This window comes from Branchiostoma lanceolatum, chromosome 10 (assembly GCF_035083965.1).
Source record: "Branchiostoma lanceolatum isolate klBraLanc5 chromosome 10, klBraLanc5.hap2, whole genome shotgun sequence".
Classification (NCBI taxonomy): domain Eukaryota; kingdom Metazoa; phylum Chordata; class Leptocardii; order Amphioxiformes; family Branchiostomatidae; genus Branchiostoma; species Branchiostoma lanceolatum.
Genome location: NC_089731.1, coordinates 13,844,667 through 13,872,442, shown reverse-complemented (window position 1 = coordinate 13,872,442; position 27,776 = coordinate 13,844,667). Strand labels below are relative to the sequence as shown.

At 40.8% G+C, this 27,776-nt stretch overlaps 1 protein-coding gene across 2 annotated transcripts in view; it reads right to left on the bottom strand.

Moving 5' to 3' along the window:
* The window catches only part of LOC136443930 (protein amalgam-like), a 64,964-nt gene extending 40,562 nt beyond the window's left edge, over nucleotides 1-24,402 (bottom strand). For both annotated transcript variants that reach the window (XM_066441307.1, XM_066441306.1), the window contains exons 1-4: nucleotides 24,015-24,402; nucleotides 21,597-21,941; nucleotides 16,872-17,165; nucleotides 12,136-12,414 (exon numbers count right to left, since the gene is read on the bottom strand). In XM_066441307.1, the coding sequence (XP_066297404.1) occupies nucleotides 12,136-12,414; nucleotides 16,872-17,165; nucleotides 21,597-21,941; nucleotides 24,015-24,069 (973 nt within the window). In that variant the 5' untranslated portion in view covers nucleotides 24,070-24,402. The remainder of the gene's footprint in view (nucleotides 1-12,135; nucleotides 12,415-16,871; nucleotides 17,166-21,596; nucleotides 21,942-24,014) is intronic.
* Nucleotides 24,403-27,776: the final 3,374 nt, after the last annotated feature.

Sequence of the window (27,776 nt, the reverse complement as noted above, 5' to 3'; positions counted from 1 at the left end):
TTTTAAAAGCATTTCGTGGAGCCGCTTTGCTGACAACGGTACCATTTAAAGTTCAAAGGGATACCTTAGCCGAATGTCTGGACGCGGGAACCGTCAGATATCGAGAGAGACACATGGGAGAGTAATTCTACTCTGGAGTCCATGGTAAAACGGCGTTGTAAACCCCGGCTCTTTCACACGGTTGCCTCCGTGACCTGAGGTCGATAGATGGTATTGACCGCATCCTTACTGAACTTTTTGCTCCATTTGGCCTTAACCGAACGTAATACCACAAGGAACGTAATGCCTGGAGCGAAGGAAGGGATCGGAACTTTTGGGAATTCAATAGAACGACCCACGTGTCGAACTCCAACCTCGGTTCAAATGACAAATGCCTTGTACCGTGAAACGAAATCAAGTTTGACTGTTTTTTCTCTTCCCCTCTGTCCGGATCGACTTTTGGCGACGTTTGATCGATTGAGATCAAAGCCTTTTGCTCGGGAACCTTTGCAACCGACGTTAATCAAAGAAACGAGTGATGGACAACGATGTAAGGCAGTTTGGACAAGGATTGACTCTCGCATCTACAAGGAAAGGAACGGGCTTTAGAGGGTATTGGTAGAAGGATTCACAGGGATGAATGCCTACATTTCAATAGCGTCAGACTTTTACACCCACACCATTTGTCTAAATTTGTAGCGATTCTGGAAGCCTTTGAACATGTAATCTTTAGAAATAGAGCCAGAATCCAGTTTACAAAATGGCGACACTCCATGGTATGTGAAGTCCTTGCGAATACAAACGAGTCACATAATCAAGCACGCCCGAGGAAAAGACGTGAGTTCCCATTTTCTTACGGATTCAATAGACTTATCGGTTTACGGTTGAATATTTATACCGCGACCAATACCTCGAGAGCAGCACATTTGCTCTTTCCTGAAGCATGTGTGCAAGACTTCAATGAATAACTTTTCAAGATGCCGGAAGTTTCATCAAGGAATGCAAATTAAGAAAGGGCCGCTGCTCGAATCATAGTTAGCTATAAAGCTGCTACAAGAAACAAGATATCAATTTGGATGTAGAATTTTTATTTTCTTCGCTGGACTGATTTCATAAAACAATGGATAAGACAAAAAAAAAACACACTTTTGTGAAAGCCTTTGAATTTTCAACATTTTAAAAACCGTATAGTTGATGCTCTCTGAAATGTCAAGGTGGAAACTATTCTTACAGTACTTCGAACATCGTTCAAATCTAACATTGAGTGAATTTTCAACAAACTTAAAAATCGTGCAATGAACGCTCTCTGAAATGTCCAGGCAGAAACAATTCTTACAGTAATTCACCTAGAACTGGTTCAACAACTCTAAACTGTAGTTCCTGTACTTCCTGCCACTCTGAAATCTGTGGTCATCTTCCCACTCACGAGCTGTCACTCAAATATCTGCGTACACACAACAGCTCAAACAAACTCGCACATTGAAAGCATAGACTCCGGCCGTACCCGGAGTAAACAATATGGGTACGTTGGCTCTTGAGGTCGTTCCGGTTTTAGATTTTACAGCTTTGCTCGTGAAGGAGAATGGTGTCGTGACATGCACTGTTTAGTTTACGCCATTAGGGACATTCTAGAAGCAAGCACGAAGCGTAAAAGGAGCGCAACACGTAATGGCATGACAGGGGAGAGATGCTGACCAATTACACAGGCAATTTAACAGCTTATTAAGCGCATTAAGGTAGACTTATCCAGGGCACGTTCTTATCTATCTATCATGTGTGTGCCGTATAGTTTGCATCTCTTGTTTGTTACCTCCTTTAAAAATGGAGGTATAGGTTTGGCACGTCTGTGTGTGCGTGTGTGTGTCTGTTTGTGTTTCCAATTATTTGTAGTCAGCATGACTAAAGAACCTCTGGATGGACTGAAATAATATTCAGTATGTGGGTAGGTGCTGGGAGGACGAAGGTCAAGGTCTATTTTGGGCCCTCTGGTGTATGACCTTGGCACTGCAGCAGAACTTCCGATTTTTTACCTTTTAATATTGACATGCTATATGGTCTTGTTACTAAGAGTACTTCAACAGAAAGCATTGTGTATCAGGTTTTCACTAGCCTCTACCAGGCCCCGCGGATGGCTGGGAAAATAGTAGAAATTGGCCAAATAGAGTGAATAGTATGCTAAGGGAGTCGGCTACGGCAGATATTCTCCCTATAGCCGGCGTAGTTAGTCTGGTAGAGACTAGGTTTTCACATTAACACGCGGGATTTCTACCAACTTAAGCAGACCAGTCAGTCCGGGTATCGTTTATACATAAAGGCTTCCCTTGCTTTGATTGATGCCAGCAATTCGAAAATTTGAATTATCCGGCTACAAAACCGTTTAAGGGGGTCGTGGAAGGTGAGGACAACATCCACATTGGCGCCATTAAGTAACCGCCACACTCAAATCAAAGTGGGGGGCTGTGCATTAAACGAGCAGGTGATGATGAATGGTATGGCATGATAGACCGCTCCAGGTGCGCACTTCAAATCAACCCCTCCTCTCTTTAGGTAACCATCAATTATGTTATCTCTACTTAAGGCTGTTAGAATCTATATACGCAATGTCAACATTTGACTTGAAGAGAAATAAGCTTTGTGGATTCTTACGTACATGTTATACACTACGACTTTACGCATTAGGATATGGACAGAAATCCACTGACTTCATTCGTGTATATCAAAGAATATATGAGGTGACTTATAAAAGAAAGACGAGTAACTTAAAAGGGGCTTTATGTAAGATTTTGGTTGCAAAAGTTGATATATAGAATTAACATAATCTCCATGCTATTGACAATAATGGGCACTTTCTAGCACATTGTTTCATATTTCCAGCATTTACAAACAGCGCAAAAAAACAACCCGCACCACTACGGCTGGTTTCTGGTGGTACAGAAAATACACACTCGCAAGGTGTAAACAAAATTCATTTTCTACACATTAATACAATCCAATGATGATGCATATTCACTACCAAAATATTGTTACGCAATGCTGAAGGTTTGATTCTACTTAATTTAAAAGGAATAGCAAAAAAATACTTCCGACATCGTCCAAATCTTACATTGAGTTGTTTTACGTCGTTTGTGACAAGAACAACGTGGCGCTTCACTCAAGTTTTTCATAACTTATCTCAACAGTGCCATGTACAGAGAACAGTATACCCATTTCTACACCTGGGTGGAGTGAGGAAAGTCGTGTTCAGTGCCTTTCCCATGGGCACAACATCAGTGACGTCAGGGGATTCGAACCCGGGACCTTTTGGGTTCTGGGCCGAAGACCCTGCCGTTACGCCACACGACCCCACATTGAGTTCCTTTAAGGTAACGCGCCGTTATGCGAAGACATATCTCCAGGTCGCCTAAGCTGTTTCTATATTGACGTTAGTACCACCTATTAGCGTTACATTAGGGCGAGGCATTGCTCAAATTTAAGTTATTACAGAACATTAGGTGGAGCAATGGTGGTTATAATGGCTGGGTGCACTTCTCGCGAATTAAGTCTCTGAAAGGTAGTTTTCAGCCACCTCTTAGGCAATCCTTACACGTGATCGCATAATGTGTTGCGTTAGTCCATTCTTTCAACTGAATACTAATCATCTTTGAAAGCGTCTCTTGTGAAATTACTTTTAAAAGAGAGATACTTTTAGAAAATGACGCGTACGGGTCAAATTGATGAGGAAAAGTGTAGGGTCGTGTGGCGTAACGGCAGAGTGATTGGCCCAGAACCCAGACGTCCTGGGTTCGAATCTTGTAACGTCGCCGATCTTGTGTCCTTGGGAAAGCTGGAACGTTACACAACCTTCCTCACTTCACACAGGTGACAATGAGTACCTAGCTTCGGTTAAGGACATCCCTCGGATAGGACATTAAATTGAAGTCCCGTGTTTGAGGAGAGCCACACCTCGAGCAGGTTAAAGAACCTACCACACTAGAGGTCTTTCCCGCTGAGCTTGGATCAAACCTTTCCAGGCTTAATGGGGTAGGGAAGTTCCCAAGCAGCCTTTGTAACCCCTGATTCTCCTAGTGAGCCATTTAGTCGAGCTTGCCTAAGCTTGATGTCACTGAATAAGGGAGGAAAGATGCTACTTCAGTGAGTGCTAGTTCATTTCTCAGGAGTGGTCCATGTGGCCTTGCACTGAGCTGACTTGTTTAAAAAACAGAATTCATCATAGTTACATCTATAGGCTATTGCCATATTTCCATGATATTCCAACACTCATTTGTGTCCAAGGTTAGCGTGGTGACTTTTGCTCTTTTATATCTTGCACAGGAGGCGCCAGGTTGCTTTATGAATACTGCGGTGTTTTTGATCATGGTGGTGGCTGGCGGTTGCCAGAAAACTTGCCACCAGACAGTGATGCGTACTTAAACTCATGTTCAGGTTCAGGTCCCCAACCTTTAGTGGTTTTTTTTAACTGAACGTCCCTAAATCAGGTTGAAATGCTGACTGCTGAGTGAGATAGACGAGTTCGGACTTATAAGTCCGCACCTGAACCATGCCATATGTGTGAACTAAGAATGCCTTTTTTTGGTTACATATAAAATTGCATGTTGGCATAAATTCTACATGTAATCAGAAAATATGCAAAATTATATACATTTAGTAGTAAACACAAAGGCTCAGTAATACGAGCAAAAACACATAAAAAAACGCAATGTTGTCGACTTTTTCCAGCGCAAACTTCACGATGCATGCAATGTTTAAGATGGCTTAAAACAAAAATAAAAGAATTCAAGGGAGAGAGAGTTTTTTGGCAAGCCCAAAACTGGTCTTCGACGTTTAGTTAGAACTGAATGTCCCTAAACCTGGCTGAAAGGCTGACTGCTGCGAGATACAGACGAGTGTAGGGACAGCTTTCTATCTTCATATCTACCTTGCCCCCCCCCCCCCCCCCCCCTCCCGGCGACATGGAGGTCAAAGGACTAGGTAGGTAGGTAGGTTGAACCTAGACGTTTTTATAAGTCAAGTCCGGGATACAGGTTCGCAGCTCTACCACTAGACGGCAACAGTAGCGCTAGCATCAAAATGCCATCCCACCTGGACATTCCTTCAGAAGCAGAACTCAAAAGATCAGAAGAAGACTAGATTAAGAAGCTGTCAAGTCCTGAAAACATGGAGAAAATAGCCACACTTTACCACGCCGTAGTACCTTTTAAATTTTCATTACCGAGGTGAGTTCGAAGCAGTGACTCCTTCACCTTTTGGTCACGACGTGAACTATTTCTAAAAACGCCGGGCTTCGCGCCTTCAAATCAATTTTGTACACACACCTTTTATTTTTAGTTTCCCCACGAGCTATGCTTGTGGGGGAACGATACATCACTCGGTATTGACATATATGCATAGCTCTGAGTGATTGAAATGCACCCGGTACGATTACTGGTAAATGGATCGTTCTTTTCGATGCAAATCAAAAAATTCTGTAGAAATCTTACCTTTTATCAAACGATACGTTATGATGAAAATAAGATTAGGTGGAAAATGAAATCTACTGCTAGAGTTTGCCTCATACTTACCAAATACATGGCTTTGTATGTCATTGTATACTACAAATGGATTTAAGTTCGCGATGATTTAATTTCGCTGTAGGGAGAAAAATGGGGGTTGGCGGGAGATTGGTCGGAGTGATTTTAAGTTTGCAGTTGAAACGAAGTAGGTAGACAGAATGTAAAACAAGCATTTCTTGCAGTGGTTTTAAGTTCGCAAAATTCTGACATTTACAGTATGTATTGTAATATTCTTGTATTTTTTCTGTAACGTTCTAACATTCGCTGCACCGTTGATCATATATATATATATATATATTTAACATTAAAATTTTGTTATATATTTCATACTTTTCTATATTTCTATATTCTTTAAACGTTTCATTTATATTTTCTATATCTATATTCATATCTTGTAATGGTTTTATTTCACATTCATGAAATAAGTAATAACCCTTTGGCACTTTCATAAGTACTAGTCTATCTCGAGTTGATGGATTTCCTTGACATGAGGTCTTTCAGAGCCGCAAGACACACATCTCCTCTCCTGGATACTAACAGATTGCACAGGAGGGAGTCAGTGTAGCTTAATCAAGAAACTTCATATATTTTTTATATGTTTGTACTTTTAAGATGTATTTCATATTTTCATATTTTCATATTTTCATATTTTCATATTTTCATATTTTCATATTTTCATATTTTCATATTTTCATATTTTCATATTTTCACATTTTCACATTTTCACATTTTCACATTTTCACATTTTCACATTTTCACATTTTCATATTTTCATATTTTCATATTTTCATATTTTCAACATAACTAATAATTTTTTGACCCTTTCTCCAAGTTAAGGAAACGAGCAGACTACGTTGATGGATATCCTTGACATGAGGTCTATCAGAGCAGCTAGACAGAAGTCTCCTCTCCTGGGTAGGAACAGATTGCACAGGTGGGAGCCAGTGTAGCTCAATCAGGAGCCGAGGAGTTAATTGCACAGAGGGGAACGCTGATATCACTGCAGGGCAACCTTCCGTTAAAGTTAAGCCGATTTTCGGTGCTACAGAATCTGTCATGAATGGCAAAGGTTTGATGAAGATACTTTTTTAAGAAGACAGGAGTTGAATATAGAGTATGATTTTATCAAATGTTGGTGTAGGTTTGATTGGTCCTGAATTTTTACCTTCGCCAAAAGGTTATATTATCAGGGGCTGTGTGTGTGTGTGTGTGTGTGTGTGTGTGTGTGCGTGCGTGTGTTTGTTATTAGCATAGCTCAAGAGCTTGTGGATGGATGTTTTCGATATTTGATATGTTGGTAGGTGTTCGTAAAATGAAGAAACAGTGGGATTAGGGGTCCCTAGCGGCTTTTTGAGGTCCTGCAGCAAGACGTCAGGTTTTGATATACCGTTTCGCCATATTTCGAATCTGTACTTTTTCATGTTAACCGTCATTCAATGTAAATTGCAATATTGATTTATAGAAAAAAGCCAGTTGATTTATATGCGTTATCAATGGTTATTACGAGTTATTGATTTATATGAGTTTTAAAAAGTGTTCCCTTGACCCCTGAAACTAAAACTCGTTGTAAGATTTTTAGACAGCAGATGCATACAAGTCAGATCTTAAAATTGAGATCAACTTTCGTCTTGGAATGTTAGATTATCCAAAGAGGAATGTTCGAGTGGCAAAAATCTGCTGCGGTCACTAAGTAATCTGGTACACACAAATTTATAGAACCTAAAGAAGTTTTGCATAGTGGCGGTGTTAAATCATACTATGGCACAGATGTTTCAATGACAAGATTTAGAACATTTCAAAAAAGACATCCGTACCGTAGTGTACGCTTTTTCATTAGTTGTGATAGGCATGATTTACATGAAAGCGGTGCGAAAATGAAGGCAATTATTTTTAAGAGCCACTTATGCATTGAATTACTGCTCTAACTGATGGCAAGTATATTTTTAACATTCTGCGAAAATTATACGCCATCAAGAATGGGCTCTTAATCATAAATGCGTTAACATTCATATTATGTCTTGAGTTGACTGCTTTGTAAGCCCCACATTCCATTAGACGGCGATTTCGCTGCAACCTCGCTGCGACCTAAATTGGATGTGTGTTATCCTCAACTATGTAAATGGAATATCATGCAGGATGTGAAAATATGACTTAAAAGACAACAAAACACTCAGATCGTAAAATGATTTAGTTTTCATCTATGAAATTCGTTGATCGCTCTATGACAATTTTTAGGTCGCAGTGCGATCGCAGCGAGATCGCCACCTTTGAGGAATGGAGGAAATAACAGATGTTCTGTAGACATTTCTAAATTGTTTGAGAAAAGGTATAAAATACACTCAAAGAATTCAAATGTCAGTAACGGATTGCTTGTCGTTTCTTTTGCGTAATTGGAGTTGGACTCTTCAAAGAATCATCCTCAAATTAAGACGTACATTTGTATTAAATGTGGACATGTGGCAAGATTAAAATCATCAATATACTCAGAATACATGTAATCATAGGAGACTATTTCTGATTGCATTCTACATCTGTAGTATATTAGTCATAATTTGATGTAGTTTATCTACTTTGTGCTGGTTGCCTGGGACCCCAGGTCGTCCATAATTTAATCACCGTATCAATCTTTTCATTTTGATCTTGGTCCATGTTTCGCCTACGCATTGAAGGACAGGGAATTGCGAGCTAAAGGGGACAACAATCGGAAGCGAAGTCAATATGCATTTGATTCGTCGTTTTAAATCTAGCCACCAAGGCGCCGTAAGCACAGCGTGTGCTGTATCATATCATGTGGTACACATGTTAGCGTGTATCCATATGAGCCTTTAAACCATTATGATAAAATACGTGCCTGTTATGGTCAATACTTGAGCTTGTAAAAGCGTCTCTACATATCAGAATTCGTTTTGTTGCTTCAAGTACTGGAAAGATTTTAAAGGCAACGTACGTATCTTACTTAGAAGGCCGCGTTAGAAGAAACGCTTTTGAAGATTCTTTTTTTGGTCAAACCAGTGTAAAAAAATTAGGCCACGCAGTACTGACTTGATTATATGAATGGCATCTGCGGCGCATACATTTTCGACCGTTTCCAAAAGAAAAAGGTTGGGAACATAATGTAAATTATACAAAGGACCTACAAAATTAGCAAATTCATGCCGTAAAAAACACATTCAAAATGGATGAATAAAGTCTTTCAAAGTCAGACAAGAACATGTAAAAGAAAACAAATTATAGTTCGGTATATCATGTTCTGTCATTTGTTGAATCCTCCTGAACTCTTAGATTCCATAAAGAAGGCAACTTTTACCTCAACTTTTCTCGCACGCTCGCATCAGAATTTGGGTACCCAGAGTATGTCATCCATATTATGAAATTAACATGGCCTTACATATCTCAACCAGATTATTAATCCAGAATGACTTACTAGTATGTCTAATCATAATGATAAGGATATTTTGAGGTTTCAAAGTACAAAGATGCTCGGATACTTGCTTAAACTTTAAAGAAGTTTGGGATTGAACTTTTTCACAAGACAAAGTTCTGTTGTAATCATGAAAACTTTTCCAAACCTTGCCCACAGATGTAACTTATGTTTTACAACCTTATCTCTGCCACAGCGAAAGAAGAAAGACACCGCTCCAAGCAATTAAGCGCCATCTACCTAACACGCGAAATCCCAGAACTTTGCTAATAGCTTGAACACGGCTCTGTAAATCCTCAGGCGAAACAATGTGTGTGCAGAAATGAGATAAAGCTGTGACAGTAAGTATTTCTAAATATCAAGTCCTCTTCCGCAGTCGATAAGTTATGTACTTAACCTATTCCTTTGAGCTGTTGAATGATGACACCTGCACCATCCTTGAGCTGTCTCATGAATATTCATGAGTTACTCACCTCTAAACGTGTAAATTTTCCAGCACAACGTTCAGCCTAGCCCGTATTTACTAGTATAGTTTATAGTTCACGAAACATTGTCAAATTGACAAATGTCAGCCCTTTTGTCTATTTTGTTTATCAAGCTGCAATGTTAAAGGTGGGCCGACAAGTTATAAATGTTGTTCGTGGTTTATCAGCACTTCACGAAGAATATGTCACAGTTGTTTGCACGTACATAAAGCCACTCTCGTCGCCCCCTTCTCAAACTTGGTACAGTCCGCCAAGGCAGGTATCTAAACATCCGCCATTTTGTTTGCTATTGACCCACATGGAACAGTCTATACACGAATGTATTTTTTCTGTGATGTATGTGATTGCTCGCAAACAGTACATTCGTTGGATCTAATATTGAAATTCAACAAGTAAAATCATGTAATATAATCGAACATACTGAAAATGCCTTATCTTTAAAATCCTAACATTCATTGAATCATATTCCGTGTATACTAAGCTCTTTAAAAAAAAAAAGATTTACCTAAGACAAACAAATACTTTAGGCTACAGAAATTTATTATAGCGTTACAAAGTTACTAATTTTACGGTCTCACTATGATAGCATCTTTTCAAGAGAGGGTCAAAGGGCGAAGCCTGTTAAAATATAGTTATTGGGTCAGAGCCGTCAGTGCATCAGACAAATGCCAATACCCAATGCCAACAGAAGACCAAAAAAATACTTAAGGCTACAGAAATTTACTATAGTGTAACAGCGATACTATTTTTACGGTCTCATTCTGATAATATCTTGCCAAGAAAGGGTCAAAGGGCGGAGCCTGTTAAAATATAGTTATTGGGTCAGAGCCGTCAGTGCATCAGGGATGATTCATCGACCCCCTTATATTGCGTGAGGCTGGTAATGAGCTCCTTGGCACCGTTAATGCATCGTGCCGGGAGTCCTACCTAACACTGTAACAGGTGTCACCGGGGTGACTCCAGCACTGCGGCTTCCGAAATAACAGCGGCATGTCGCTAGGTACCATTTAGGGAGTTTTGAACGTGGAAATAGCAAGGATATTTTGGCACGTTTGGCATTGAATCGATTTTGTGGCCCAGAAATGGTCAGGTTTCTTCCCTCTTTGTTAACGATTATCGATATGGTAAAATATACTGACAGATTTTGCTGGGGAGAGAAAGGGTGAGTTGTCGGCTCAAGAGACGGCTGTTTGAGATAACGATTGAAAATGACTCTATTCCCGTGCTACCTCCAAGCCTGTTGCAGCTATAACTGAGTGTCTATCTGGGGCCCCTAGAATCCATTTATTGCGCTGTTAGCAAGTTTCTTCTCGTATTCGGGGTCACAGTCTGACTGGTATCCAGTGAACAAATTGACAAGCACTTTCAGAAGGTATCTCTGTGATCACGTTCTGACACTAATAGGTATTGTCAGTGGGGGTTTGGGCACCTTTGTGCCATAGAGTGTTCTTGAGTCTACTTCGTGGTATTTACCTCCGGGAAAGAGCTTCACCTCAAACAAGGGTATTATTCTGGTTGTGTGCGTGTGTGTTCGCCTATAACTCAAGATATATTGATGGACTTGTATAAATTTTGGTATGTATACTTTTTGAGGTCCCGAAGAAATACGCCGTTTTTAGACCACCTTGCAGGTACTACAGCATTTTAGGTCCACACCCTCGTCCTGAAACTAGTGTGGTATAGTTGCTCGGCGAGGTCGATGACCTCGATTTGGGACACCCGGGTGGCTTGGGACTTGCTGTGCATCAAGTGTTATAGCGGATGATAAGGCTAGGGCTCTGGCATTATGATATGCCTCTAATATTTTCACACATGATATAGGCGATTGGTGATAGATGTAGCTACACTTGCTCAAATTGTGGCAAAAGGATAAAACTTAGGATGATCAATCCTGAGTATATCTTCAAGTAAAAATGAACACACTAGCCCTCTAAAGTACTCCTTGCAAGACACTAAAGGTAACCTAGCAACAGTTGCCATGAAACAATAGGTTTTCATTGGCTCCATACGTAGAATTATTTCTTTTGTTGCATACACATTTTATGCTAAATTTCATGATCTTACCATAATTTGAGCAATTTTGACTAACATATATGAGATCGTCGATATCTTTTTGTGATCGTTATCGTTAGTGACTTACGTGTGACACTGAGTTATCGTTAGTGACTAACGTGTGACGCTGTGTTATCGTTAGTGACTTACGTGTGACACTGAGTTATCGTTAGTGACTTGCATGTGACACTGTGTTATCGTTAGTGACTTACGTGTGACGCTGGGTTCTCGTTAGTGACTTACGTGTGACACCATAAAGTTATCGTTAGTGACTTACGTGTGACTCTGAGTTATCATTAGTGACTTACGTGTGACACTGAGTTATCGTTAGTGACTTCCGTGTGACGTTGTGTTATCGTTAGTGACTTACGTGTGACGCTGAGTTATCGTTAGTGACTTACGTGTGATGCTGGGTTATCGTTAGTGACTTACGTGTGACACTGAGTTATCGTTAGTGACTTACGTGTGACGCTGAGTTATCGTTAGTAACTTACGTTTGACGCTGAGTTATCACCAGTGACTTACGTGTGAAGCTGAGTTATCGTCAGTTACTTACGCATGACGCTGAGTTATCGTTGGTGACTTACGTGTGATGCTGAGTTATCGTTAGTGACTTACGTGTGACGCTAAGTTATCGTTAGTGACTTACGTGTGACGCTGAGTTGGACAGCTTTGGAGTCACTCTTCCCCACGCCGTTGCTTGCCGCACAGACATAAGCGCCGGTGTTGTTCATCCGCACCCTTTTGAGCGTCACGGATGAGGCGCGGACGTCATTAGATAACGTGTGCGCTACTGAGGGTAGTAAGACTCCATTTTTGGTCCATGTGATGTTGGGGGGAGGGTTGCCGTCTGCCACACACTGTAGAGTCACTCGGTCAGAAACTGTCACGGCGATTGCGTCTGATATGCTTATTATAGATGCTGGATCTGAAAATAAGAAATTAGCATGAAATTTCATCTGTGTTTGTAAATAGCATTATAAACAATGACTAAACTTTCCAAAACCAACACTTAAGTCGTAAGTGCCAGATAACATACGAGCCAGATTCTTTTTCAAGAAAAGTGAATGTTTATATCCGAGCCGTCTGACCGATCTTAATCAGAGACGGGGGGCGACATAGGTTATCCGGGACCTACGACCCACTGCCGGAAATAGCAGTAGTAGATAAACAAGGTTGATGCAGTTCATGCGAAAGTTTTGGGTAAGTCTTAACTGAAAAGTCATTCTAGTGTTGGTCTTATAAAGTGTAATATTTGTTCATACCGAGTGAATTTTATCATAGGGACGCATTTGTTACAGGTGCGAGTATTGGCGGCGAACACCTGCTCAAGGAGTTGACAGGATAATCCCCCACTTCCAAACGGCGCAAATGCCTACTAATAGTCCTGTCATATAGGAAACGGGAAATGCATGAAAGGCGCCATCGATCAATGTTTTTGACGTGTGGGCACTGGCTTGTGGTGAAAAAGAGCATGGCCGTGAAGTCTACCTTTACCCACGCAGCCGTTAGACCAGCTGCTTGTATTCCTCCTGACTGATTCGGCATTTGACAGAACGCACTTCAAGTGAAGCAGATAGCACCCAGTGAGTCGTAGTGAGCTACTGCAATCACATTCCACGAACCTACAACCCCTACTCAGGCTACTAGCTTTGCTTTGTATTATCTTACCACATTCAGCCGGCTGGAGAAAGCTTGTAATTGCCCTAACATGACGTTTTACTGGCGGGCAGGCTACGCTCTTGACGACTGAAGTAGGACCAGCTTTGATACCATGTCGGGATTAAGCGTAATCGATACGGGCAACTTCCAGGCCTTATCATAAACCATCGCCACCTGGTCTCGATAAATGAAGCAATTACACTTATCACAACATCAGGAGCATACGCCCTCGGTTCCCCGGTTGTACCCGAGGTGTCTGCGAGAGGTCGTGCCGTGGGGACCCGCGGTGCCATAATGTTCACTCCCGATCTAGATTGATGTTGGAACATCCCAAAAGTGGGATGATGCGATCGCAAAAGCCGGTAATGCATACAACATTATCGCCATTACGGCTTTATTGCGTGAGCTACGTGATCCGTATAATGATGGTCATCTGAGGGGCACAATCTCGTACGTTGATCTTTTGGAGCTGAACGGGCTGCTGTTTTCATACGGCGCTCAGGAGAGGGAAGATATGCGTCTCTAGGTTTACGTTAAAGGACAGATAGACGCCAGTTATTTTAATAGCGCGCTAACGGTATCTCTCCTTGGTGCTGAACCGTATTTTTTGTAGTTATAAAGCAATGGCATATCTTTTTGATACGGAACTGTGAATGCTATAGCAGTGAAGTAACGGTATCTTTTCCTTGCGCATAACTGTATGTCTTGAAGCTGTAAAGTTACGGTATCTCTCCTTGGTGCTGAACTGTATGTTTTGTAGTTATAAAGCAATGCCATATATTTTTGATACGGAATTGTGCATGCTATAGAAATGAGGTAACGGTATATTTCCCTGGCGCTGAACTGTATGTCTTGCAGCAGTAAAGTTACGGTATCTCTCCTCGGTGCTGAATTGTATTTTATGTAGTTATAAAGCAATGGCATGTATTTTTGATACGGAACTCTGTATGCTATAGCAGTAGAGTAACGGTATCTTTCCTTGTGGCTAAACTGCATGTCTTACAGCAGTAAAGTTACGGTATCTCTCCTTGGTGCTGAATTGTATGAGTTGTAGTTGTAAAGCAATGAGATGAACCGGGTATGCTTTAACGGAAGAGTAACGATATATTTTATAAGCAATGAAATATGTGTGGGGGCATATCAGCAAAGCAACGGCATCTCTCCTTAGTGCTAAAATGTGTGCTTTATAGCAGGAAAGTAGTGGTATCTTTAATTTGAACTAAAGTATGTGTGCTATCATGTGTAACAGTTAAGATACGGCATCTCTCTTTGGTGCTGTGCATGTTATATCAGCTAAGCAAAGGCATCCCTCTCTGGCGCTGAAATGTGTGTTTCATTGCAGGAGAGTAATCGTATCTTTAATTTTGACTAAAGTATGTGTGCTGTACTATGTAACAGTAGAGATACGGCATTTCTTCTTGATACTGACTGTGTGTGCTATATCAACCAAAAACGGTATCTCTCCTTAGTGCTGAATTGTGTGCTTTATTGCAGGAGAGTAATGGTATCTTTAATTTTGACTAAACTATGTGTGCTGTACTATGTAACAGTAGAGATACGGCATCTGTTTTTGATACTGACTGTGTGTTCTATATCAACCAAAAACGGTATCTCTCCTTAATGCTGAAATGTGTGTTTTATAGCAGGAGAGTAATGGTATCTTTAATTTTGACTAAACTATGTGTGCTGTACTTTTTAACAGTAGAGATACGGTATCTCTTTTTGATATCAACCGAAAACGGTATCTCTCCTCAGTGCTAAAATGTGTGTTTTATAGCAGGAGAGTAATGGTATCTTTAATTTTGACTAAACTATGCGTGCTGTACTATGTAACATTTAAGATACGGCATCTGTCTTTGGAGCTGACTGTGTGTGCTGTATCAGCAAGGCAACGGCATATCTTCTCAGTGCTGAATTGTGCGTGTTATAGCATGCAGGAGAGTAACGGTATTTTTCATTTCCATTTAAGTATGCATGTTGTAACAGTTAAATGATGGCATCTCTCTTACGTTTGGTACTGAACGTGTGCGCTATATTAGCAAAGGATTACCATCTCTCCTTAGTGTTGGAATGTGTGTGTTATAGAGGGTAGCAGTATCTTTCATTTGCACTGAAGTAAGCGTGTTGTGACAATTAATCTACAATGAATTTCGTTTATTGCTGACTGTTCTGAAATGTGTGTGTAATAGCAAGATTAACGGTATCTTTCATTTGCACTGAAATATTGTGTTATAACTGTAAAATAACAGCACATCTCCTTCGTGCTGAACTATGTATGTTGTAACAGTAAAATAACGGTATCTTTCCTTGGTACTGAACTGTGTGTGTTGTAATTTCTGCCATCCACTCGACCGGCATTGATGAATGGCGTCGTAAAAGGGGAGATTTCTCTAATTTACTTTTATGTACGTGGACGATTTCAACACTAGTGTGGCTCAGCGTTCTTCATTAACCTTTTTTTGCAATCAAATCAAATCTGATGGAAATCGTTTAGATACGCATTGTCGGGATGCGGCTTTGATTCAATAAGTTAGGTTTGCATCTACGTTGCATATAATGGAATTTATGGTGTACACATAATGTTTGAAAATGAAACAATTGCTAGCATAACTGTATGGAGACTTACATATCTAGTTATTCTTCGATGCAGACGAACTCTACTATCACATCAGCGATTGATAAAAGAAATATATCGGTATATTTTATTTTACAGTTAAATGAAACCAAAAGCGTTAAACACGAATATAGACTATAAGTGTGTCGTATTCTGTACACATGTTGACATGCATAGCCATAGGCAGACATATATGGAGATAAAATGTATCGGAGAAACTATGCAAATTGCTGAGAAGACAAGGGACAATACTTTGCGGCAATGTCACCACCGTGCGTGTCTAATCGATTTCCTAGAATCAACTTGACATATGCTCTTCATTTGCATACCTAACGAAGTGGTTGGCGCTGAGATATTGGAAGATTCGTCAGGAGCGGAAACGCAGACAGATAAGAGGTCAAACGGTTGGGACAATGTAATCTAATTAACTCTTATCCGCTGATATTGCTCGCTTAGCGTGTCAGTTTCAATGATTGGACGAAAAGGTGATTTGCTCGTATATTTCTGTACTATGTACTTTTTGTAAGTCCACTATCACTGCATGGAATCAACCCTTTAATTAAGTACACCTTAAAGCATGCGTAAAGGTACTATTTTTTCATGCTAGTGGAAAAATTGAAAATTTACGCAAGCTTTACGGTATGTTTCAAGATATGATTTTGTGCAGTGTATGTATAGGAAAGGCAAGGGGAGTATATCGCCGAGGCAGCAGAGAGTAACGACTAAGCTAATGCATTCGTCTTTTTCAGAAATATTGGCCAGACCTATCTGTTTAGGAGCGAGCTAACACCATTCGTGGCGTGAAGGTATCAGAAATGAATTTTTATGGATCCATTAAATCCAGAGGCTGACTCCTACACCTCCTCTGGGTGTACTCGAGCCAGCAAGACAAATGATTGACATCATCGTCAATGGTGGACGTAAATAATACAACAGGAGCCGTTCTACGGTCTGTATATTATTGATGCGCCGTCGGATACGATGTCTCTTTCTGGCGTTTGTAAGACACTGCTGTGTTAATGTGATTACGGTTGACGAATCAGAGGGCCAGCTAATGTCGAAGATAGTGTTGTTTACGACTTTGCAGCAAAGGAAAAGTTCGTACTTACATAAGACTTTTAGCTGTACACTTGAAGTGACTGGTCTGACCACGTGATTCACCACGCATGCGTAACTGCCCGTGTCTGCTCTGGTCACGTGACGTACGGTTAAAGATGGCGACGACAGGGTTCCCCCAGAGTACTTGGAGCTGACGCCGATGCTCTGGACTGGAATGCCGTCCTTTTCCCAGTGTAAGGCGGAGACATTAGGCCGTGCCTCGGTTATTGTACACTTGAATGTCACTGACTTGCCCCAGCTGCTAACCACAGGACTAGACGGTCCAACCTTGACCACTGGAGGCACTGCAAAATAAAAAAATATATGTTTTCATTTCAGTTTTTTTCCTGAGGGGTAATTGTAAGGGAACAAACTGATGTACTAACGTATGGAAATGTATAACACAGTCCAGACTATAGAACTACTGTATCTGATGTTCTTTTCTTTATTAAAAAAAACCATATCTTTATTCAAACATGCATAGCACAGCAACTTAACACATGTACAATTTCAGTTACATACACAGTTACATATTGTTAAATTGACTGTATATGTATCTGATGTTACTACATACATCACTAAGGGGTTTGACTTCATCTTTAAAGGCAGTTACTATACTAATAAATAGTCCTACATTTTCAATTATATGTGGGTTTTGGGATTTTGATAGAAATGTTTTTTTTTAAGGTTTTCTAGATAATGGACGCTCGGGGAAATTATGGAAACTGTTCCCACAAGATTGACAATGATAAAAAGACATTGTACTGGCAACAGTTGTTGTTGTTGTTGTTCAGGCCACTGATAGGTCGTCCTGTTCATGCGGAATTTTCAACGAACTGGGCTGGTTCTGACATCATACTTATCCACCAACCAAAATACACATCCGTATACATACGTCTTTGTTCCTAACCCAAATTATTGTTTGTTACGCCGTATCAGTATCGTTCAGATATGATACAGACTCAGTAGGTGCTAATGATTAAATGATATGACTGAAAGGTTATGATACTGTATATTCATGAGCCAAGTTGACCTAGTTTTTCTTGATACGGGGCAGCCCCCAGGCTGTAGTTACAGATATATCTTTATATTGTAGTATCAACACATCTACAATAAATCATGACCCTACCTTTTAATTTCAGCCCTTATCGTATGTGTACATCTTTTTTGATTTGCATAAGTTAAGTCGGTACATGCTCTAGGCGTAGGGTTAACATAAGCTGTCTTGTCCCATGGGTAAGGTTGCGAAGGGTGAATAACATTAGTTGCCCTACCACCCGGGGAAAATATTATAAGGTGGCATTGGGTAGAGTAGTAGGGTGATATTAGCTACTCTATTTGAAACATTTGATTGTTGAGTTGTAGATTGCACTCAATATTCTTCATATTAGCCATGGCGTCAATGGCGTTTTGAAAATATGACAACGACAATGAAGTTTATTACATTATCATGCCCCATTGGGACTAGATGCATTGAGTGAATAATAAGATTAAGAAAGCTATGCCATGCTTTATCTGTATCATAATCTACATGCTTCTTTCATCGTCTAAACATGATGTGTAAACGAATTTACATAATTTTCCCATCAAATCAGGTTAGCTGATACATTACTTATGTGGACATTTCGTCTTTTGTTAAATGTGTTTTTTCTCCGGTCCAGAAATGTGTCTAATTGTTCTCTATGTATACATTAACACCAGAAGGGAGGTTGTTTTAATTTATGCATGCTCCATACAGTCTTACCCTTACAACGGGTATTTTGTTAAATTTGCATATTTTTGGTCTAGAAATGTGAATAATTGTTTTCTATGTATACAGTAACACCAGAAGGGAGGTTGGTTTGATTCGTGCACGTGTCATACAGTTTTACCCTTACAAGGGATGTCTTGTTAAGTTTGCATATTTTTGGTCTAGAAATGTGTTTAATTGTTTTCTATGTATATAGTAACACTATAAGGGAGGTTGGTTAGATTTATGCATGTTCCATACAGTTTTACCCTTACGAGGGGTATTTGCTGAACTTGCATATTTTCGCATAATTTTGGTTTAGAAATGTGTTAAGTTGTTTTCTATGTATACTGTAACACTAGAGGGGAGGTTAGGTTGATTTACGCATGTCTCATACAGTTTTACACTAACAAGGGGTGTGCTGTTAAATTTACGTATTTCTGGTATAGAAATGTGTATACTTCTGATCTATGTATACAGTTACGACAGTTAGTTTTATTTATGCATGTTCCATAGAGTTATACGATTACAATGGATATTTTGCTTACTATGCATATATTTGGTCTAGAAATGTGTATAATTGTTTTCTATGTATACAGTCACACCAGAAGGGACGTTAGTTTGATTTAATCATGTTACGTACAGTTTTACCCTTACAAGGGGTATTTTGTTAGATTCGCATATTTTTGGTCTAGAAATGTGCATGATTCTGGTCCATGTATACATTTACGACAGTTGGTTTGATAAATGCATGTTCCATACAGTTTCACCCTTACAAGGGGTTGGTTAAATTTGCGTATTTCCGGTCTAGAAATGTGCATAATTCCGGGCTATATGTATACAGTTACGACAGTTGGTTTGATATATGCATGTTCCATACAGCTTTACCCTCACAAGGACGTTCCAGTCTGAATCCGCTTAGTTAACCATGGCATTATCACATGTATTGACAAGAGGGGGAAGACGAATACGTTCGGTGACACCGGCCTTCCGTACGAGTTAATCCCTACCATCCATCATGATCTCAGTTTCGGTCCTTTTGTGTCAGGCGGACGGAAAATCCTACATAAGGTCCCTCATTAAGCCAAGGTCATGTTGGATGGTACAGATTCTTCTTCAGTGTCATTGGCTGAACCCTCTACCGCAGTAAATGGCCCATGAAACTTGAACCTGTACTCGAAGAGCTCCATCTGGTCGACTAGATTAACAGACTTCAGGACATTTAGAACTTTGAATGGATGACCATTTTGCTGGAGGATGGTACTTTTCCAGCTGCCGGGTCCTTCCCTGGGACATATCGGCGAACGCTTCACCTAGGATCCAATTTTCCTTCCATTTCTTATGGGGGAGCTTACAGCGATAGGTTTACCGTTATTACCTGCGTCTTTGACCACGAACAAGCTTTGTGACTTATTGCGTAGGCAATACCCCCATTAAGTCCCTCCACAAGTGGAATGCAAGTATCTACGTGCAATAATGGTGTCAGATTGAAGTTACATTTCCCGATTATGCCCGCTACAGGAGATATCATCGAACGGTCACCTTTTTATGTTCGTATCGAGTCGAAGAGATGATAGCTTTGGGGGCAAGTGCGTTAGAACTAGAATTGCGGTGTTAGAAAGAACGGTTGTGGGCGATGGTATAAACAATAATGGTATTCCTTAATCCTAAATGACTATTTGAATTGAATTGGGCAAGTTATGGTAGCAAAAAGTGATGTTGAAATTGAAAATGGGACATAGTTTCATCAGGTTGGCAAGTTACTGAATGGAATAAGAAGCATTCTTTTTACACAAACAAGTGTTTTATTCAAACGGCGTTTTGCTGACCATCTGTCACCTTCCTCATGGCAATTCTGACTGGTTTACTACCTTGCACTGCAGCTAAATGATATCAGCATTCTCTGGAATTTAATTTGTTCGCATCCCTGAGCGCAGATTAAAAGGAACACATTAATAATAATAGGACTAATTTGCAACATTAACGCCATGACATCGTGGCAAGGCATTTCTGCCACTGAATCTTTAATAGTTGTTTTTTTATTGGTAAACCATGCATCACGTCTTGTACTTCTGTGTCAAACTTAATGTAGGTTACTAGGAGTTGTCGATTTGATTTAAGTTTGATGTCGACCCCAACCCTGAAGTGACAAAAACGTTGAGATTCAAATCTGATTGCCAGTATGGGTGCAAGCAGTCGGTTCAAAGCTTGGACGAGGAGCATATTGCATCGGGAGCACAGAGCATGCATTATTGATGCGTCTTGTTTCAAAGGGTTAATGCAAAAACGGTGGCGATTTGGCTTTATTGGGGAATAAATCCTACCTATTTTCATAGCCGTGGGTCAGTAGTGCTTCGAGTATTCTGAGTGTGGTATTGAGACTACGGTGGTTCTGTGTTGCTATGTAGTTTTCTTCCTGAGTTTCTCGCCCTAAGAATACACATTTGCCTTTTTGATATAATCTGACCATTGATGATCTATCAGATGATTCTTTAATACCTTCTAAGAGGATCTTCTTTTATGTCCACAGCTAAAAATTGTCATATATTACATGATGTCCAAACATTTTTGACAGATTCCAAATGCTTTCATAACAACTGCATGTCTTTACATCGCCTTATCGGTCTCGATGAAACGTTCGAACATGTGTTTTCTTTTGTTTTGGTGTTGGCATGAAAATAACTCTACCATTTGAGTGTGCCGCCACCATGTTTTGTTCAGGAATGTTGCAATAAAAAGTTGGAAGCACATGTATCAACTGAGCTTCTATAATCTACAAATCTCTACTAAAATATTTCCACCAGAGTTCATTATTAAGACACACTAAAAAATACCTCCAGACAGATTTTTATCCCAACGTCCCCCAGTATAATGCACTCCGTGCATACCAGGGGTGTGCTGCACTAGAGATCTCTCAAACCCACATTTTTACAAAGTGGCGGATTTATGTAACCTTGTAAGTGCATATTAATGGGTTGTGATGTAAAATCTGTATAAAAAGACTCACCCATAACGATCAAGCGGACATACTCCTCTCCAGTCTCCAAGTCTTCTGTCATGACATTCAACACGTACATTCCGTCATCCTGTACTCGAATGTTCGCAATGCGTAACGACACCTTCCCCGAGAGCAGCACTCTATCTCTATACGATCCGTGCGACTTCGAGTTCCCATTTGAAAAGACAAATACCGGTTCTCTTTGTTGTACCGTCGACTGGTCTGCGTTCACTTTGCTCCACGTCACAGAAAGTATGCTCTCGCGGGTAGAAAAGGCGGCGGGAAGGGTGACCGACTCGCCGACTACAGCTGTGACAGTTCTCGGTGTCCCACCGTTTCCTTGCGCACCTGAACCTACGAGAATGAAAACAGAGAGGAACAAAGCGTTAGGCATGCCGTCTGTCATGCAAAGCACCCCGCTGGCTCTACACCTGGCAATCCGGCAAATCCGCCACAAATCCTCGCTGTGATCCCACAAAAATCCGACGGCATTATGCCCAGGAAGACAGCTGATCGTGAAAACGCTCGCCCTTAATGCGCCGATGTCCTGTCTTGATGGAAGCCATCAACATAAAATTTCGATCAGCGTCTGGTCAAACTTTAAAAAGATCACCAAAAAAAAAATCGATTCTGAATATAAAGGATAGAACCCAACATGCGGCCGAGACGGACCATTATAAATCAGCCTACACATCCAAAGCTATCTTTCCTCGTAATACAATCTCTGTTGCGCCCAAAAAACTCGTCTAGATTGCTTTTGAAATTGCGTTTTCCTCAGTGAACTGTGGTATAGATTTTGAATCGAAGATGTATTTTCTTAAGATTCGTGTTGCTGAGATAAAGAGGAGAAGAAGTGTGGGTCAAAAGTTGAACCCTTTTTCCTCTTAACACTTCCGGTCCGTGCGTGAAGTCAGACGGTTAGACCATTTACCGCCGTAGGGCAGTGACACACGCCTCACAGCAGGGGGCTAGCCAACATCAATACGAGTATCAGCACGTATTAATGTAGGTGCCAGTTAGAATCTACAGTCCGGAAACTGAACCCATCGCACGCACTCCCTCAGGCACGATTGCGAATCCAAAAACTACTGATTACAAATTAAGAGTATCGAGAACGATCGAAGTCCTGTATTGTTCTCATTTCAGTGAAAGCAATTAGGTCCACTGGTATCGATTCTAAGTCTCCTAGTTTTGATCGAGTTTTGCTTAGATTGCATTTTGTCAATCTTGCTCATATTTTGGAGCATTAAGAATGATACGAGTGTTGTAATCCAGATCCCCTTTACCAATTTCTGCCGTTGGATTGTAGCTGCAAGTTTAAATTAGTCCCGCTATACGCCGAGATCATGTCAAGCATTAGTGCTGCGCGTAGGGCGCTAGTGGAGCGCACAATTGACTAATTGCGATTCTATACGAAGCGTCGATAATTGATGAGTCTCTGGGCACCAGGCGAGTTCGCGGGGAAAATCAAAGAAATATCTTCCAACACTGATGACGATTCGACAGCCTTCGAGAACGTGCCGTTAACTTCAAGAGTATCTTCCGAAGGACAGGTTGTTATCTTTTCTACATTCTTATGAATATTCCTCTTTCAGTGCATCTTTGATGCAAAATAAACACCTCCACCGGTACGGCAGCCACTGTATTTTATACAGCGGGGAAAATCAAAGAAATATCTTCCAATACTGATGACGATTCGACAGTCTTCGAGAACGTGCCGTTAACTTCAAGAGTATCTTCCGAAGGAGACGTCGTCATCTTTTCTACATTCTTATGAATATTCCTCTTCTAGCGCATCTTTGATGCAAAATAAAGACCTTCACTGGTACACCAGCCGTGTGTGTATTTTTCTATAGCAGGATTTTTCTCTTGATAAATAGCTGTAAAGGTCTGGGTATGGCCCCCGCGGTATTGTATGAATAGTGTTCTTAAGTTATGGAATTCGAGGTAAATAAATCAGACCCTTGCTGCTGCCCCCAGGGTTCTTTCGACACTCATCGAATCTGATGTAGAACCCTATAAAGGGCTGTGTCTGCTCGGCAAACTAATCGAAATCTTTCCGTCTCGGGACTGGAGTGCATCGCCGCACGAGATACTCTTATAACCGCGCCAATATAACTAAGGGAAGAAATATTGGGTCTCGCTTGGAATCACTCGGAAACGACACGAATTCCTAGCCTACTTGTCAGCAATTAAATAGAAGTGATGTATACCTGGGATTAAGCAAAAGCACATACAGGGAAAAAAGGATTAGTTTAAGTAGAGTACCGAGATTTCACGAACTCAAGAGGGGGATGCGAGATTCCGTTTGTATGTGCCGCCGGTACGATCTGTTCATCCTGGTAACGGCGGCAATACAGAGCTGAGATCATTTGTACGGGTGATGACATGAGATAAAGAAGGTAGGCTTGAGAAGGTGAGTCTTACCTTTTAATGCCCTGAAAGCCAGGATGTAGAGGGCGAACCAGGATGGTTGTAGCATCGTGGAGAGCGCGGGCGTCTCACTGTTAGAGCCAGCTGCTCACAGCGCTAGTGTATAAACGGCGAGCAGCTTGGGTAGGTATCCCAGCGAAACGACGTACGCCCGGACTAGTCGATATTGGTAGGAAAAGAGGGGTTTCAGCGATGTCCCCGCATCATCACGCGCTCACTGGCACGCACCCGTTCCTCTGGACTTCATAATATAAAAAGGGCGTAAAAGAACCTATGATCGCTGCAATCAAATAGGTTTGACGGCGCCTAGGGCGGTTCCGTTCGCTAGTAGCAGCGAAGAGAAAAATAATCTCCCGTGAAATGAACCTCAGATAGGTTAGAAGAGAGATGAAATAGCTGACTAGCGGTTTGAATAGTCAACACAAGCGCGGACAGAAATACGACAGGCCCCTTGTTTCTACTGTACCAGGATGTCGAAGTGTGCGCGAAGTCCATTGATCGGCTAGATCTATCTTAATTGGGTTTGGCTGTACGAAGGAATGGAACCGTCTTGGGGTTGGGCTAGCATTTGCGTGGCTAGTTGTGACAGTGACGTATCACGTAGACCCTTACATGCATCAAGGAGGGGATGGGTCCGGTAGCCGCACGTACTCAAACAAAGTGTCTTTGGTTGGTCGGTATAAATGAAAGCACGACAGCCATATAGGACTGTGGGAACTATTTTCCAGTCATGGTGCCGAGAGAGAGACCCGCTGGCGCCAAGAACTCTGGGTATGACAACTTCACCTTCTCTGGGGTTGGAATATGGTAAACAATTAAGTGCATATATTTATGACATGATGTGTTGGTGTGAAGTGCACTCAAGCACGGTCACAATTTCCATCGTAATCTCTCATGTTGAAGAATTCGTTTAATGGGTTCAAATATAAAATATTCAGTTTTTTTTTACAACTTCGTGCAAATTATGGGATTTTGATTCAAAGGAGGTCACCCCTGGAAACATGGTACGGGTATCATTTTCAATGTCATATGCATTCTATTATATTCCAGTTTGGTGTCTGATTTCTGAGCACATGGATATCTTGGCATCTTTTAATTTCATAATAATGATCTCACTCGACTGGGAATATGATACCATCAGGAAAAATATCGCGATATCCAGTGTAATATTTCCAGGAGAATATGATATCACGATATCAAGTGTAATATTTCCATAAGAAATATGATATCATGATATGTAGTGTAATATTTCCAGCAGAAATATGATATCACGATACCTAGTGTAATATTTCCAGTAGAAATATGATACATGAGTTTGCAACGATGGGCTTGATATGCGTTCACCTTTAGTGCGTTCTTTTGCGTGGGTTGCACCGCGTACGTTTGATCATTCTGTCAAGTATATCTCGTCACCACTATCATATCGAGAAAAAAACATCGCCTTGTTAGATGCAGAACCTACTCGTCTTGTGAGATCAAAGACACCCCAAGGCGATGTAAAGATCGAATAGATGAATTATGAAATATTCAAAATAACAAGATTGTTTGAACTGGTTGTGGTAATGTTGATAGGGATACGTAATAGTATCCCCAGCTTAGAAACACATCAATGCAATACACGTTGACTGAGTACAGAGAGGACGACACGATTCTAATCAGCTTCTGCCATATATAACCCCCCATGTCTCATCCGCACATCTTAATAAAGATTTCGCCCCCGGAATATTTGTTTTCCCCATCAAGACGCCGACCTCATGACCGCTAGAGGAAGCCTATCTCTGCCGGCAAGACCCCTACTGATAAAATACACTCTCACCTTCTTACGTCTCAGACCTGCGGAAATGGGCAAACATGGCCCATTTACTCCTGATAGGATCGGCGGGGGGCTGCTTGAACTGACCACCAGGCACCTTTAGATACCTTGTTATATGTGTCTTTTTTTTCTTGGGTGGTAACTTCAAGACCTATTCCGTGTCCTCAGTAATAGAGAGGAACCTAGGATAATGCATAATACAGACACAAGTGTGTGTCTTCTTTTTTAAGGTGGTACTTTCAAGACCTATGCCGTGTCCTAAGTCATATAGTTGAACTCAGGATGATGCATAACAAATACACAAGGTCTCAGATGTGTGTGTCTTCTTTTCTTTTTTTGGTAATTTTAAGACCTATTCCGTTTCCTCAGTGATAAAGTTGAACCAAGGGTGATGCATATCACAGATACAAGTTCTCACATGTTTGTGTCTGTTTTTGGGTGGTAATTTCAAGACCTATTCCGTGTCCTCAGTGAGTCCAAAATGTTAACAAGTCAGGGGCTTTCAACTTTGACCTTTGAGCATGCATATATAGTTCAAACTGTGAAGGATGATGCATAACCTGAACCTAGGATGATGCATAACACAGATACAAGGTCTCACATGTGTGTGTCTTCTTTTCTTTTTGGGTAATTTCAAGACCTATTCCGTGCCCTCAGCGATAAAGATGAACCTAGGATGATGCATAACAAATACACAAAGTCTTAGATGTGTGTCTTCTGTTCTTTTTGGGTAATTTCAAGACCTATTCCATGTCCTCAACGATAAAGATGAACTTAGGATGATGCATAACAAATACACAAGGTCTCAGATGTGTGTGTCTTCTTTTCTTTTTGGGTAATTTCAAGACCTATTCCGTGTCCTCAGTGATAAACCTGAACCTAGGATGATGCATAACACAGAAACAAGGTCTCAGATGTGTGTGTTTTCTTTTCTTTTTGGGTGATTTTAAGACCTATTCCATGTCCTCAGTGAGAAACTTGTACCTTGGATGATGCATAACACAGACACAAGGTCTCAGATGTGTGTCTTCTTTTCTTTGGTGGTAATTTCAAGACCTATTCCGTTTCCTCAGTGATAAACCTGAACCTAGGATGATGCATAACACAGAAACAAGGTCTCAGATGTGTGTGTTCTTTTCTTTGGTGGTAATTTCAAGACCTATTCCATGTCCACAGTGATAAAGTTGAACCAAGGGTTCTAGTGATGCATAACACAGATACAATTCTCACATGTTTGTGTCTTCTGTTTTTGGGTGGTAATTTCAAGACCTATTCCGTGTCCACAGTGATAAAGTTGAATCAAGGGTTCTAGTGATGCATAACACAGATACAGTTCTCACATGTTTGTGTCTTCTGTTTTTGGGTGGTAATTTCAAGACCTATTCCGTGTCCTCAGTGATAAAATTGAACCTACTAGGATGATGCATAACAGAGACACGAGGTCTAACATCACCCACCAATACATCATGCGCACAGGTAATGGATCTAACCCTGTTAGCTGCTTGTTATAATCCACTGAAAGCGTTTTCATATAAAACTGGTGCCCGTTCACGTAACTTCGTATCGATCTGAGAGATCATCAGTCCCCTTCTATGTGTAATTTTTATTGCTGTTGATTTGGCGACGGTAGGAAATATACGAGCAGCTAGATATACAGCGTCGTCGTATATCTATGTATTGTGTGGATGTATTGTACTTGTAGCAGAAAGGTAAAACATGTAGAAATAGGACGGATCGTTAAACTATGAAAAATGGCCCGGTGAATAGAATCAAGTGATAAACCTTGCCGCGGACTTAATGTATAACATGTGTATCTTGCTCTTTTTCAAATACCTATACATTGTCGGATAAGCATAGTAGTGTACTCCCGGTGGTGTGCATTATGTGGCAGAGACTGTCATTCTCATATAGGACTGTTTAGCCATAGCCTAAACCATAGGGTT